At 43.1% G+C, this 13,368-nt stretch overlaps 1 protein-coding gene across 1 annotated transcript in view; it reads right to left on the reverse strand.

The window, feature by feature from the left end:
* Positions 1-4,457: 4,457 nt before the first annotated feature.
* The window catches only part of LOC139368881 (NUAK family SNF1-like kinase 1), a 49,426-nt gene continuing 40,515 nt past the window's right edge, over positions 4,458-13,368 (reverse strand). Inside the window, exons 5-7 of the mRNA XM_071108341.1 lie at positions 8,612-8,731; positions 8,381-8,513; positions 4,458-8,275 (exon numbers count right to left, since the gene is read on the reverse strand). Of these exons, the coding sequence (XP_070964442.1) occupies positions 7,041-8,275; positions 8,381-8,513; positions 8,612-8,731 (1,488 nt within the window). The 3' untranslated portion in view covers positions 4,458-7,040. The remainder of the gene's footprint in view (positions 8,276-8,380; positions 8,514-8,611; positions 8,732-13,368) is intronic.

Consider the following 13,368-nt stretch of genomic DNA (forward strand, 5'->3'; position numbering starts at 1 on the left):
CGCTGTACAGCTATTTTTAAAGTCTCTCCAGAGATGTTCGATCGGGGTTCAAGTCCAAGTACAGCCACTCCTGCGCTGTCTTGGCTGTGTGCTTAGGGTCGTTGTCCTATTGGAAGGTGAAGCTTCGCCCCAGTCTAAGGTTCTGTGTGCTCTGTAGCAGGTTTTCATCAAGGATCTCCTGTACTTTGCTCCGTTCATCATCTCCCAGTCCCTGATGCTGAAAAACATCTCCACAGCATGATGCTGCCACCACCATGCTTCACCGTAGGGATGGTGCCAGGGTCCTCCAGACGTGACTCTTGGCATTCAGTCCTTTAGGTGCCTTTTGGCAAACTCCAAGTGGGCTGTCATGTGCCATTTACTGAGGAGTGACTTCCGTCTGGTCACTCTACCATTAAGGCCTGATTGGTGGAGTGCCTCAGAGATGGTTGTCCTTCTGGAAGGTTCTCCCATCTCCACAGAGGAACTCTGGAGCTCTGTCAGAGTGACCATCGGCTTCTTGGTCAGCCCCTGACCATTGCCCTTCTCGCCCGATTGCTCAGTTTGGCCGGGAGGCCAGCTCTAGGAAGAGTCTTGGTGGTTCCAAACTTCTTCCATTTAAGAATGATGGAGGCCACTGTGTTCTTGGGGATCTTCAATGCTGCTTAAATATTTTGTTACCCTTCCTCAGATCTGTACCTCGACACAATCCTGTCTTGGAGCTCTACAGACAATTCCTTCGACCTCATGGCTTGGTTTTTGCTCTGATATGCACTGATAACTGTGGGACCTTATATAGACAGGTGTTACGCATGCATACACACACAACATATGTTTGTTGTTGTTGAACGCTGAAACCTGAAGTAAAGACCTCGGTTTAAAAGCTGACAGTGTTTTCATATACTTGTATTTTATTTTGGATCCTGCGGCTCTGTTGGGCTATTGCTGTGAGCGCTACTATCTGTCCCGGGAACCTGCCAGATTCCGCATAGTGTGAGAGACATGAAAGCCCAGCTAGCCTAGCTGGCTCGGCGGTCTCAAATGGTGGCCACTATTGAACGTTTCCAGTGTTGCAGGAGCTGTGTTTACTTTGCTTTGTTCCTGGACTGTGCTGACTTTCAATGTAGCAACTGCTTGCTTGCGGAGGACTACAGGAGCGACTCTTAGCAAGCAAGTAGCAAACCTACACAAGCTACTGGGGAACCCACGCCCGCCTACTTTTCCTTTTTCTTCCAGAAGCCGGACCCCACGCTGGTCTGGTGGAAGTTTCGCCACTGTGTCAGCTCTCCACAGCCGGCTGGCCGGTGCTCGGCAGGATTCCATCCCTGAAGGAGATGTACTCGTTACATTTTGAATGCTTAGGACAGTTGTCAAATTCACACACTTATCAAGAGAACATCCCTACTGCGCCTGGCCTGGCGGACTCACTAAACACAAATGCATATTTTGTAAATAATGTCTGAGTGTTGGAGTGTGACCCTGGCTATCCATACATTTTAAAAACAAGAAAATGGTGCTGCCTGCTTGCTCAATATAAGGAATTTAAAATGATTTATACTTTTACTTTTGATACTTATGTAAGTATTTTACATTTACTTTTGATATTTAAGTATTTTTCTGGGTGACTTTCACTTTTACTTGAGTAACTTTCTATTAAGGTATCTATACTTTTACTCTAGTATGACATTTGGGTACTTTTTCCACCACTGGTTCTGTGCCTGTGGTACCAAATTGACACGTGTTATTACTTGGCACGTTCTGTTACTTACTACTTGGGCTGTTAGTCTTCATCAAATTTGTGTGAAATGCATTTAGCTGATGCTCATACCTTAAAGACCTATGAAAAATGGACAAACGGATTGACTGATTAATAAACGGAAAATATAAAAATATAAGACCACGTGACATTTCAGTTGCAAAGCAACACAAACAGAGTCAGGCTTCCACAAAGATGATCTCCTCAGGCCTAGAAACCCAGATTGTGATTGTGTTACGAAACTCATAACTAGCCTACTGATTTTTCTGCATTCGTTAAGTCTAGGGGTCTTAGGTCTAGTAAGTGGTCTGGAACCTGACTTGTTAAGTCTAGGGGTCTTAGGTCTAGTTAACTGGTCTTTAACCTGACTTGTTATGTCTAGGGGTCTAAGGTCTAGTTAACTGGTCTGTAACCTGACTTGTTATGTCTAGGGGTCTACGGTCTAGTTAACTGGTCTGTAACCTGACTTGTTATGTCTAGGGGTCTACGGTCTAGTTAACTGGTCTGTAACCTGAATGGATGTGTGTATTTATGTGAGAAATCAGCATATGCGCATAGGTGTTGAATGTACATGTTCCCAGGGAGACAGCAACTTACTGAGTTCAGGGCCAGCTCCGTATCGACCCCCAGGCCAGCTCCGTATCGACCCCAGGCCAAGCAGAGTATCGACCCCAGGCCAAGCGGAGTATTGACCCCAGGCCAAGCGGAGTATCGACCCCAGGCCAAGCGGAGTATTTTTTGTTCAGATGGTGATGAAAATAAACTTCCAAAACTGAAAAATTCAGGCATGTCCCAAACTAAAGACTCAAAACCCCCCAAAAGGTCTCATGACCACCAAACAAAACCTGCAGCCTTACGGCTTACCAACTGGGACAATCACTAACAATCCCCCTAATTGGTTATCAACCAGGCTCAGTATTTGGACAAGGTTGCTGCTGCCCCCTGGGGGATGGAGTGTGGAAGTGTATCCTGGATAGTGTGTTTGTCTATGTCTTAACACTAACCTAACAGAACCACTTCAGTCCAATACAATGATCTGACCTCAAGACTTGGCAATCACCGAAGACAAAAGGGTTTAAACTATTTACCCTGACTCCATACACTGTCAAAGTTGCCAGATTTAGGACTTTGGTCAGAAACTGTAAAATGGTGCAAAATCTGGCATTTGCCACTCAGCTTGAAAAGCCAGTTCAGACATGAATAGCCATACCCCCGGAAATTAGACAATCTCTTCATGTTCCTGTGTATGTTCCTGAATTATTATCGTTTTTTCATCGCCCTAAGTCTAATTTCTCAAATGAAGCAGTTTGAATCCTTTTTAATGTTTGGAAAGGACAAACTGTGGCTATGCTTCTATGTGTGGTTTTGGGTCCAAAGGTTTTTCTAAATAATGATGTGTAATGGAAATATGGCCCTGGAGACAGGAACATTGAAGGACCATTGCATAGTTAGAGTTCCATGGTCAATGACTGTTGATGCCACTACTCATTGTAGCTGTCAGCTGAACATGAACTCAACATTTTAAAGGGGGATGTTACGTAACGTTATGGCTCTGTCCTGATGTGAAGTCTAGAGCTATTTTGAAAGGTTGTCAACAACAACCTCAGCCTGGACTCCATCATTCATTAAACACGTCAGTTGACGGAGTGGACTTCCACTCACAAACACTGCAAGCCGAGGTTGAGTTATATATTCACGTTATGTACACAAGTCAACCTCAGCCTGCAGTGTTTGTGATTGGGCGTCTACTCCGTCAACTGACGTCCCCTAACATGTCGCTGACGTGTTTAATGAAGGATGTTGGTGTTCTGTTCAATCCAAAAATGGTCCAGTGTACCTGTATAACACATCCTGTGATTCCTCACAGTATCACCCAAAGAGAGGGGTCAGAAAAAGCTATACAACTCTGGGTATTGGAACATGAGGTCTGATACCAACAGGCTCAAAGACAGTTTCTATCTACAAGACGTTAGACTGCTGAACACTTGAACTGGACTGATCACCAGCTCTGATTCATCACCCCCCCCCCCCCCCCCCCCACACACACACACGTATGCTTCACACACATCACATTTGCTCCTACCAGACTCTTGTTATACTGCTCAATTTAAACACCTGACCCCATCCCCCCCTTTCCCAATATGTGTAACAATTAGATTATAAACTATACCTTCCTGTATTATACTATACTTATGATAAAATGTTTATTCTATTCTACTGTCATTTACTTTATGTTCCTATTCTTATATTTGATTATTTCTTATTGTTGTTGCATTGTCATGACGGAACTTGCAAGAAAGCATTTCATTGGGCGATATATATAAATATATATATATACAGTTGAAGTCAGAAGTTTACATACACTTAGGTTGGAGTCATTAAAACTCGTTTTTTCAACCACTCCACACATTTCTTGTTAAACTATAGTTTTGGCAAGTCGGTTAGGACATCTACTTTGTGCATGACACAAGTAATTTTTCCAACAATTGTTTACAGACAGATTATTTCACTTATAATTCACTGTATCACAATTCCCGTGGGTCAGAAGTTTACATACAGTAAGATGACTGTGCCTTTAAACAGCTTGGAAAATTCCAGAAAATTATGTCATGGCTTTAGAAGCTTCTGATAGGCTAATTGACATCATTTGAGTCAATTGGAGGTGTACCTGTGGATGTATATATACACTGAGATCATTAGACAGATCATGTGATACTGAGATTGCACACAGGTGGACTTTATTTAAATAATTATGTGACTTCTGAAGGTAATTGGTTGCACCAGATCTTATTTAGGGGCATCATAGCAGAGGGGGTGAGTACATATGCATGCACCACTTTTCAAGTTTTATTTTATTTTTATTTTTTACAATTTTTTAAAACAAGTTATTTTTTTTCATACACTATTTTGTGTATGTCCATTACATGAAATCCAAATAAAAATCAGTTTAAATCACAGGTTGTAATGCAACAAAAGAGGAAAAACACCAAGGGGGTGAATACTTTTGCAAGGCACTGTACGTATCAAGTAGATAAACACACTGCTCCAAAGTTAATGGAAAAGATTCTTGACGATGATACTAAAGAGAGGGACAAATTACTCTCACTGCATACAATCCATTATTCAGATGTTCTGTGTTGCTTAGCTGAATGTTATTCTTACCCCCATTCTTGGGTAAATGTTAGTTTAGTGTTGCCTGAGCCATGACATCATCAAGTCTCCCTGAAAAGAATAGGATTAGCCATTTAAGCAACACCATCCTTTTCTGATGCGGATAACAAAAACACACGAGTCAACCTGAGATTAAAATGGCTGCCTTTGGGTCAGTCGTTCTGATGGCATGAGGTGACATGGTGAGGGTTTGGCTGGACTATGACCTAGATTCGCTCCATAGAGGGGATTGTGGTATGGACAGCATTTGCAACAGAGAGGTAAGGCATCAGTCATTTTGTGTTTGTGACTCCAGTCAGTAGAGTGCACTACTTCAGATGGTTTCTAATCATAGCAAATTAACAGAACATGGAAATGGACTTTAGAGTAAATATGTCTTTGTGTAGAGGGACAGAATGGGGTTTCTGCTATCGATCAAAAACAACCACTAGTGGCACATTATAAACACAACGCTCTGTTCTCCCTAATGTTCCTCTACTTATGGTCAACCCAGGGAAAAGGCCTCTCCACTGCAGAGACCAGAGAAGTGTCTAAAAATGGATGTTCTGTTCGGTATTAGACAGGCGTTTTCTAATCACTATCATGATTGTATTTTAAAAAGCTCCTATTTTTGTATCCAGTATATGCGTGTTTAATCTGTCATCTCCATTGGCTCACAATGTTTTCTCAGCATCTTATTTCTAGACCTCCAGACATCTGTGAAAGTGCCAGGGACACATCAGTCAAGTTATTAATACCTCAAACACTTCCTGCAATTTATGATAAATGAATGTGCTTTTTGGTCGTTGCTCATTCTGAAGGAAGTGAGACAGCAGAAAACATTAGGCCTATTTCCAGAAAAAAAGTATTCATTTTCATCATTCCTTGTATTTTATTTTTTCTTTCACAGTACCAAAACGGTTGAACCAATCCAAAAACCAAAGCAATAATACTTTATGTAACTACCTCCTTGCCTCCCAGTCAAATGTAATCACATACCCTTACACTTTTCCAGCGCACAGATCCCAGATTTAAAATCCTCAGTCTCATTCAATCTTCCAGTCTGTTTGACCATAAGATCACATTCCATGGTAAAATGCCATCAGGCAGCCTCTTGTGACCTCAGAGATCATATATATATCTGAAGGCTCATGCTGTCGGTGAAATCAGATGAAATAAGAGTAATATTACATGTCTTGTGGCACAGAGATAACACATCCACGTTGACACCATTTGGTTTCACCCCAGTCAAAGACATACACTGTACAGACATTTAGATCATTGTTTTAACCAAAGGGACTTAGAATTAACACATAAAATGGGTATATTATACAGTATATTTGGCCCATGCAGGAATCAAACAACTCAAGTCTGATGCTGCAAACAGCATGCTTGAATTAAAGGAACAATTTTAACTATGTCTTAACATTGCACATTAGCTTCGTGTCCACAGGATTCCATAGACATTTTATTTTTTACCCTTATCTTACCAGGTAAGTTGACTGAAAACACATTCTCATTTACAACAACGACCTGGGGAATAGTTACAGGGGAGAGGAGAGGGGATGAATGATCCAACTGGAAGTAGGGGATGATTTGATGGCCATGATGGTATGAGGGCCAGATTGGGAATGCCATGTGGTCTCCTGTACAGTGTTTTGTTAGTTCACATAGGAGTCCTCAAAGTCAGCGATGGCTTCATTCACACAGTTAAAGAATCCAAAGGTGTTTTATCCCATCACTAGGACAGCAGTCTCAATCCATTCCAATCAGTAACTGATCTTGATGAAATGAACAATTTCTTGATGACCTTCCTTCAACATACGATCACTGCAGGTTGTCTAGGTGCTTCCGCTGAATTCTTTATTGTTATTTGTCATTTGGTTAGCAAAGACAAAGTCTGTCAGTAATTTGGGCCTATCAGACAGCACCAGTAACTGATATTACAAGCGTCCAGTCATCTCTTGGGCTTATCATATTGTGGGCACATTGCTCTACCCAGGCGTTAATGACTCATGCCAGATCTTACAACACCTGGATAGGTATTTTATGTATCAGCTACCCACATCATATGTTATAGCAATCTGGTGCCCGACGGGACAGTCGATGATGTGGCATGCAACCATTGGTTGAGCAGGGGAACACAACCTTTATCTTATCTTAGCATCTCCTGTCTCTCCTCCAATGACATCTCATCTTCCTCCTCTCTGCCCCGCCCTCTTCCTAATCCAATCCCGTCTGCCGCCCTTGCTACCGGGTCCTCAAGTTCCTCTTCTGAGCTGCAAGCACTGCATTGGGTGCCCCGGGAGAAGATCCTGCGGCGTGATTGGGCGCTGAGGTCCAGCAGGTCAAAAGAATCGGAGGAGAGGAGGCTGTCCTCACTCACCACGCTGGGGGGTCTGCTGCCCCCGGAGGCCTGATGGAGCTGGTGCAGCGCCTCAGGGAAATGGGCCAGAGCTGAGGATAAGGAGGGATGAAGGGCATCAGGGAGGTCCAGGCTGTGTGAGAACTTGCCATTGCGCTTTAGAATGCCTTTCCTCCTTCTCACTGCTTCTGTCCGCATTGTTGGACTGTGCTCTGAGCTGGGTGAGCGGGAGTGGGGATCGTAAGAGCAGCACATATCTCCATCAACCCCTCTACCTCCTACTCCTGTGCCCGCTCCAGACATACCTCTCTCTGGGGATGAGCAGTACCCTGACTCACCACCATACAGGTTCTTTAGGATCCCCTTCTTGGGCATCTTGGAGGAGGAATGGGAGAACATAGAGGGGGCAGGCAGGCTTGTGGACAGACCATCACTGTGTGAGTGAGTGTGTGTGTGAGCTCTGTGGGGCTGGGGAGGCAGGTTGCAGGGCTTGGCGGAGGAGTTCTCCCCCATCATTCTAGGAGGGGGCAGGAAGGTTGAATCAAAGCTCCGCTGGGGTTTCAGAATCCCCTTTGGTTTCTTCCTCTCGACCTGGCCTATGGAGGAAGAGGAAATGGAGGCGGCAGTGGTGGTGTTGATGGCAGTTGTCGTACAAACTGGACTACATGCTCCCAGTGCAGTCTGGGGAATAGTGTTCACCTTACGCGACTTCCTTAAACTTGACCTCTCCCCCCTCGACCTCCCCCCTCCCCCGCGATCACCCTTCAGGGGGAAGCTGAAGTAGAACGGGTGAGGGTGAGCGGAAGGGTCAGAGCTCGGGCAACTGGTTGCCGTGGCAACCCGGTTCTGCCAGTCGATGTAGCGTGCGAGCAGCGGGGAGGGGCAGTCCTGGTGGGGGGATGAGGGGCAGTCACATACACTGTCCTCATAGCCCCAGTTGACCCACCAGTGGTTGGCTATGTCCTCCACTGTGGCCCTCTCCTCTACACGCACCGTCAGCAGCCAGTCAATCAGGGCACAGGCGTCTGTGTGGAGGGGACAGACACAGGCAGGGCTCAGTACAATACGATGGTTTACAGGACAGTCATGGACTAACAGGTTTACAGTTCCTTGTGAGACTGTAGGCTTACCTGAGGGAGGGTTTGGTCTGCGGTAGCGTCCCTGGCTGATCTGCTCTGTGAGCGCTCTGTAGCTGGCCCCGTCAAACGGCATACTGCCGTACACCAGCGCATACAGCAAGACTCCCATTGCCCAGCAGTCCACCTGACACAGACCCAGGAGAAACACAGGGAAACGGTGTAAGTGTGTGTGTGTGTGTGTGTGTGTGTGTGTGTGTGTGTGTGTGTGTGTTGTCCTCTCACCTCTGGGCCATGATAGGGCAGTCCCTTGACTATCTCTGGGGAGGCGTATAGAGGACTCCCACAGTACGTCTGGAGCAAATTGTCCTTCTTAAAGCGGTTGGACAGGCCAAAGTCAGCCAGCTACAGACAGAGAGACAGAGAGAGAGAGAGGAGAGGAGAGAGAAAGAGGGAGAGAGAAGCATTTTAGGTTAGCTATTGAACAAAGAAATCTAATTTTAATATTTCTATAAAATAGTTTGACAGCTGAGCACCAGTGACTGAAGTGACACGATATACTGAATTGATACTTAATGTCATGAGATATCAGGGACATATTGTACTGTAGACCCCAGGCCAGACTGCTGTCTGCTATTACGTGGAGTCGAAACACACATAATGATAATGTAATGGGCTAATTAGTCTGTGATAAAGTAACACAGACACACACGCACGTTACAAATTCCATCCCGGTGACTGTGCTTTCCCTGTATTAACCTTGTGGTAGAACACAACAACCCACCACAACACTCCATTCAGTTATTTTCAAAGGGCCAGAAATAGACGTGTGGTCAGGTTTGGCCAACGCAAGCCAGAGGATAGAGGAGAGGGCCAAGAACAGCATCCAACAAACACTCATGTATCAGGACAGGCCCTCAGAAGGGTGAGGGCCCAGGGGTGCCAGACTGTAGCCTGAGGACCAGGATCGTCATTGCGATCTTGAGTGAATATTAACACACGCTCCCTAGTGGCACTAACAATAGAAAGACCTATTGCCTATCCTAGATCCAAATTACCCTTGACCTTACACACAATTACCTCCTCATGCACCTTCTGTTGTGTGTGTATGTACTGTTCAGATGTAGGATCTTTTTAAATTATTTTTGTTAACCAATCCACGGAGGACAAATATTTTCGTTTTTTTACAGATTTTTTGCTACATTTACAAACGTACATTTTACATTCATGGTACTTTTATATAAAGCAGTCACATAACAGAAATACATGACCAAACATAAGCTCTTTAATCCCGCCCCTCAGTCACTCTCAGCCCATCCCACCTATCACCATAGACAACCCTCATTTGGTTTCCATGTGCCATATATTTTTCAATTGTACGGTGATGTTTTACAAAAATGTTTTACCTTTCAAATCGTAAATTATCAACAGATTGTGAGATAATACTTTTAGAAAAAGTTATTTATTGACTGACTATGGCTTTCCAAATCGCCCAACACTGGTATTTGTAGTGTTCGTTTGTTGTTTGTTTATAGTTTTGTATAATGTTGTGTTAGTGTATGTAAGTTGTTTTGTCTGAAACGTTGTTCCCCTGCTGCTATTGGACCAGGTCTCTCTTGAATAAAAGACGTTATCTCAATGAGAAAAACCTGGTATAAATAAAGGTTAAATAGATAAATAAAATTGTAAGGTTAATTTTAAGTGAATGTTGGGATTTTTTTAACCATTCCTGAACCTGTGACCAGAAACAAGCTACACAGGGGCAATACCAGAATAAATGATCTATTGATTCTGTCTCTTCGCAGCAAAATGTAGGATCTTAATGTAGGATCTTAATGTAGGATCTTAATTGGAACTGTATTGTCGTAGCAAAATATTCCCGCTGTAACAGGATTTTAACATTTAGTCCATAATGTTGCTTGATCAGTGGTTAGGCTGTTAGCTGGCCAAAAGTAGGGTACATGAGAAGTGGTTAGGCTGTTAGCTGGCCAAAAGTAGGGTACATGAGAAGTGGTTAGGCTGTTGGCTGGACAAAAGTAGGGTACATGAGAAGTGGTTAGGCTGTTAGCTGGCCAAAAGTAGGGTACATGAGAAGTGGTTAGGCTGTTAGCTGGACAAAAGCAGGGTACACGAGAAGTGGTTAGGCTGTTAGCTGGCCAAAAGTAGGGTACATGATCAGTGGTTAGGCTGTTAGCTGGTTAAAAGTAGGGTACATGATCAGTGGTTAGGCTATTAGCTGGACAAAAGTAGGGTACATGAGAAGTGGTTAGGCTGTTAGCTGGCCAAAAGTAGGGTACATGAGAAGTGGTTAGGCTGTTAGCTGAGAAAAAGTAGGGTACATGAGAAGTGGTTAGGCTATTAGCTGGCCAAAAGTAGGGTACATGAGAAGTGGTTAGGCTATTAGCTGGCCAAAAGTAGGGTACATGATCAGTGGTTAGGCTGTTAGCTGGCCAAAAGTAGGGTACATGAGAAGTGGTTAGGCTATTAGCTGGCCAAAAGTAGGGTACATGAGAAGTGGTTAGGCTATTAGCTGGCCAAAAGTAGGGTACATGAGAAGTGGTTAGGCTGTTAGCTGGCCAAAAGTAGGGTACATGAGAAGTGGTTAGGCTGTTAGCTGGCCAAAAGTAGGGTACATGAGAAGTGCGATACTATAAATGTGTGTTAGTGTGGGTTTTCAGTGCATTTATGTAAATCATGAAGCTCATCTATTTTTCCTGATCAAATTAAGACCCTACATCTCTACATGTGTGTTTATAAAAATATATTACAGTTGATTTATATCATAATTGGGGAAGTGTGTGTGTTCTACCTGGCTCCAGCACGAGTCAGGCGGACGGAGTTAAGCCTGCATGCCGTTCCTGCTCTCATTTAGTATCCTCTAGTTCTTAGAAGAGGCATTCTTTTGCCTTGACACACAAACACACAGACCGCCTCTCTCCATATCTCCTCTGCCCACACGTGCCTGAGGATTAGCTGAACTATTATCAGAGGCTTGGAAGGTATGCAAGCTACCTGCTGCATCTCCCCTCATACTGTACACCTATCACTATAGAGAAACTGGCTCAGTGGAAAACTATTAGTGGTGTAAAGTACTTAAGTAAATACACTTTAAAGTGCTACTTAAGTCATTTTGGGGGTATCTGTACTTTACTATTACATTTTTTTTTACAACTTTTACTTTTACTCCATTACATTCCTAAAGATAATAATGTACTTTTTACTCCATTTAATTTTCCCTGACACTCAAAAGTACTTGTTACATTTTGAATGCTTAACAGGACAGGAAAATTGTTAAATTCACACACTTATCATGAGAACATCCCTGGTCATCCCTACGGCTTCTGACGTGGCAGACTCACTAAACACAAATGCTTCATTTGTAAATTGTCTGAGTGTTGGAGTGTGCCCTTGACTATCATTTAATTTAAAAAACAAGACAATTGTGCTGTTTGAATTGCCTAATAAAAGTAATTTGAAATTATTTATAATTGTACTTTTGATACATAAGTATATTTTTGCAATTACATTTACTTTTGATACTTAAGTATATTTAAAACCAAATACTTTGACTTTTACTGAAGTAATATTTTACTGGGTGACTCACCTTTACTTGAGTAACTTTCTATGAAGGCATCTTTACTTTTACTCTAGTATGACAAGTGGGTACTTTTTCCACAACGGACTATTATAGGTGCTTACAGGTTGTCAAAACAGTATCATCATAATATTAGGCCCAATCAAAATCATTTGCAAGTCAGATACTATCTTTAGATGGAAATAATTATCAAATGTTCTGTTTTGCAACCAGGTTGTCATGCCATCAGCAGAGGGATATAACATAACATCAGATGAAGACACATTTCCAGAAATGTTCACTTTACCTACCCATAAAAGTATCTGGTTGGCATGGTGCTATGAAGTAAAGTCAATCAAAATGGTCAAAACTAATCCTAATGTTTTTACAAGAACAATTGTTCCCTGACATACTATGGAACGCCATTTGGGTCTTTGCGTGTCAAAAAAGATACACGTCAAATAACAGTATTTGTCGCGTCAAATAACAATATGGAAATGATATGCAAGGATTGGCCAATTAAGTGATAATGCCCGAGAACCCGGTGTTTAAAGGATATATTGAAGTGTTGGTAGGCCTGAGAACCCGGTGTTTTAAGGATATATTGGAGTGTTGGTAGGCCTGAGAACCCGGTGTTTAAAGGATATATTGGAGTGTTGGTAGGCCCGAGAACCCGGTGTTTAACGGATATATTGGAGTGTTGGTAGGCCTGAGACGAAGTTGATGAATTTATTCATACCATTTCATCCTTCCACAAGATATAGTCCTGACACAAATCTAGGGCTACCCAAGCCGGCTGCTGGTTCGTTCTATCGTTTGGGTTGCTAAAGACGCTACCCAGTCGTTCAGTCTTTGTTCTGTATCTATGGATCAGACCCAGTCATTCCTTCTAAATGTTGCATTGCCATACTGGCTGGCAGCGTTCGTATCCCTTGCGTGCTAGCTAGCTAACTACGGCTTTTACACTCACACCAAACAGTGCAGACAAAATAACAACAGTAGCTGCATTTGCATTTGTTTATGGTGTTTTCTAGGTACATGTAAACTCAGCCAAAAAATAAACATCCCTTTTTCAGGACCCTGTCTTTCAAAGACAATTCGTAAAAATCCAAATAACTTCACAGATCTTCATTGTAAAGGGTTTAAACACTGTTTCCCATGCTGTTCAATGAACCATAAACAATTAATGAACATGCACCTGTGGAATGGTCGTTAAGACACGAACAGCTTACAGACGGTAGGCAATTAAGGTCACAGTTATGAAAACTTAGGACACTAAAGAGGCCTTTCTACTGACTCTGAAATACACCAAAAGAAAGATGCCCAGAGTCCCTGCTCATCTGTGTGAACGTGCCTTAGGCATGCTGCAAGGAGGCATGAGGACTGCAGATGAGGCCACGGCAATAAATTGCAATGTCCGTACTGTGAGACGCCTAAGACAGGGCTACAGGGAGACTGGACGGACAGC

The sequence above is a fragment of the Oncorhynchus clarkii genome, chromosome 16 (genome assembly GCF_045791955.1).
Source record: "Oncorhynchus clarkii lewisi isolate Uvic-CL-2024 chromosome 16, UVic_Ocla_1.0, whole genome shotgun sequence".
NCBI lineage: Eukaryota > Metazoa > Chordata > Actinopteri > Salmoniformes > Salmonidae > Oncorhynchus > Oncorhynchus clarkii.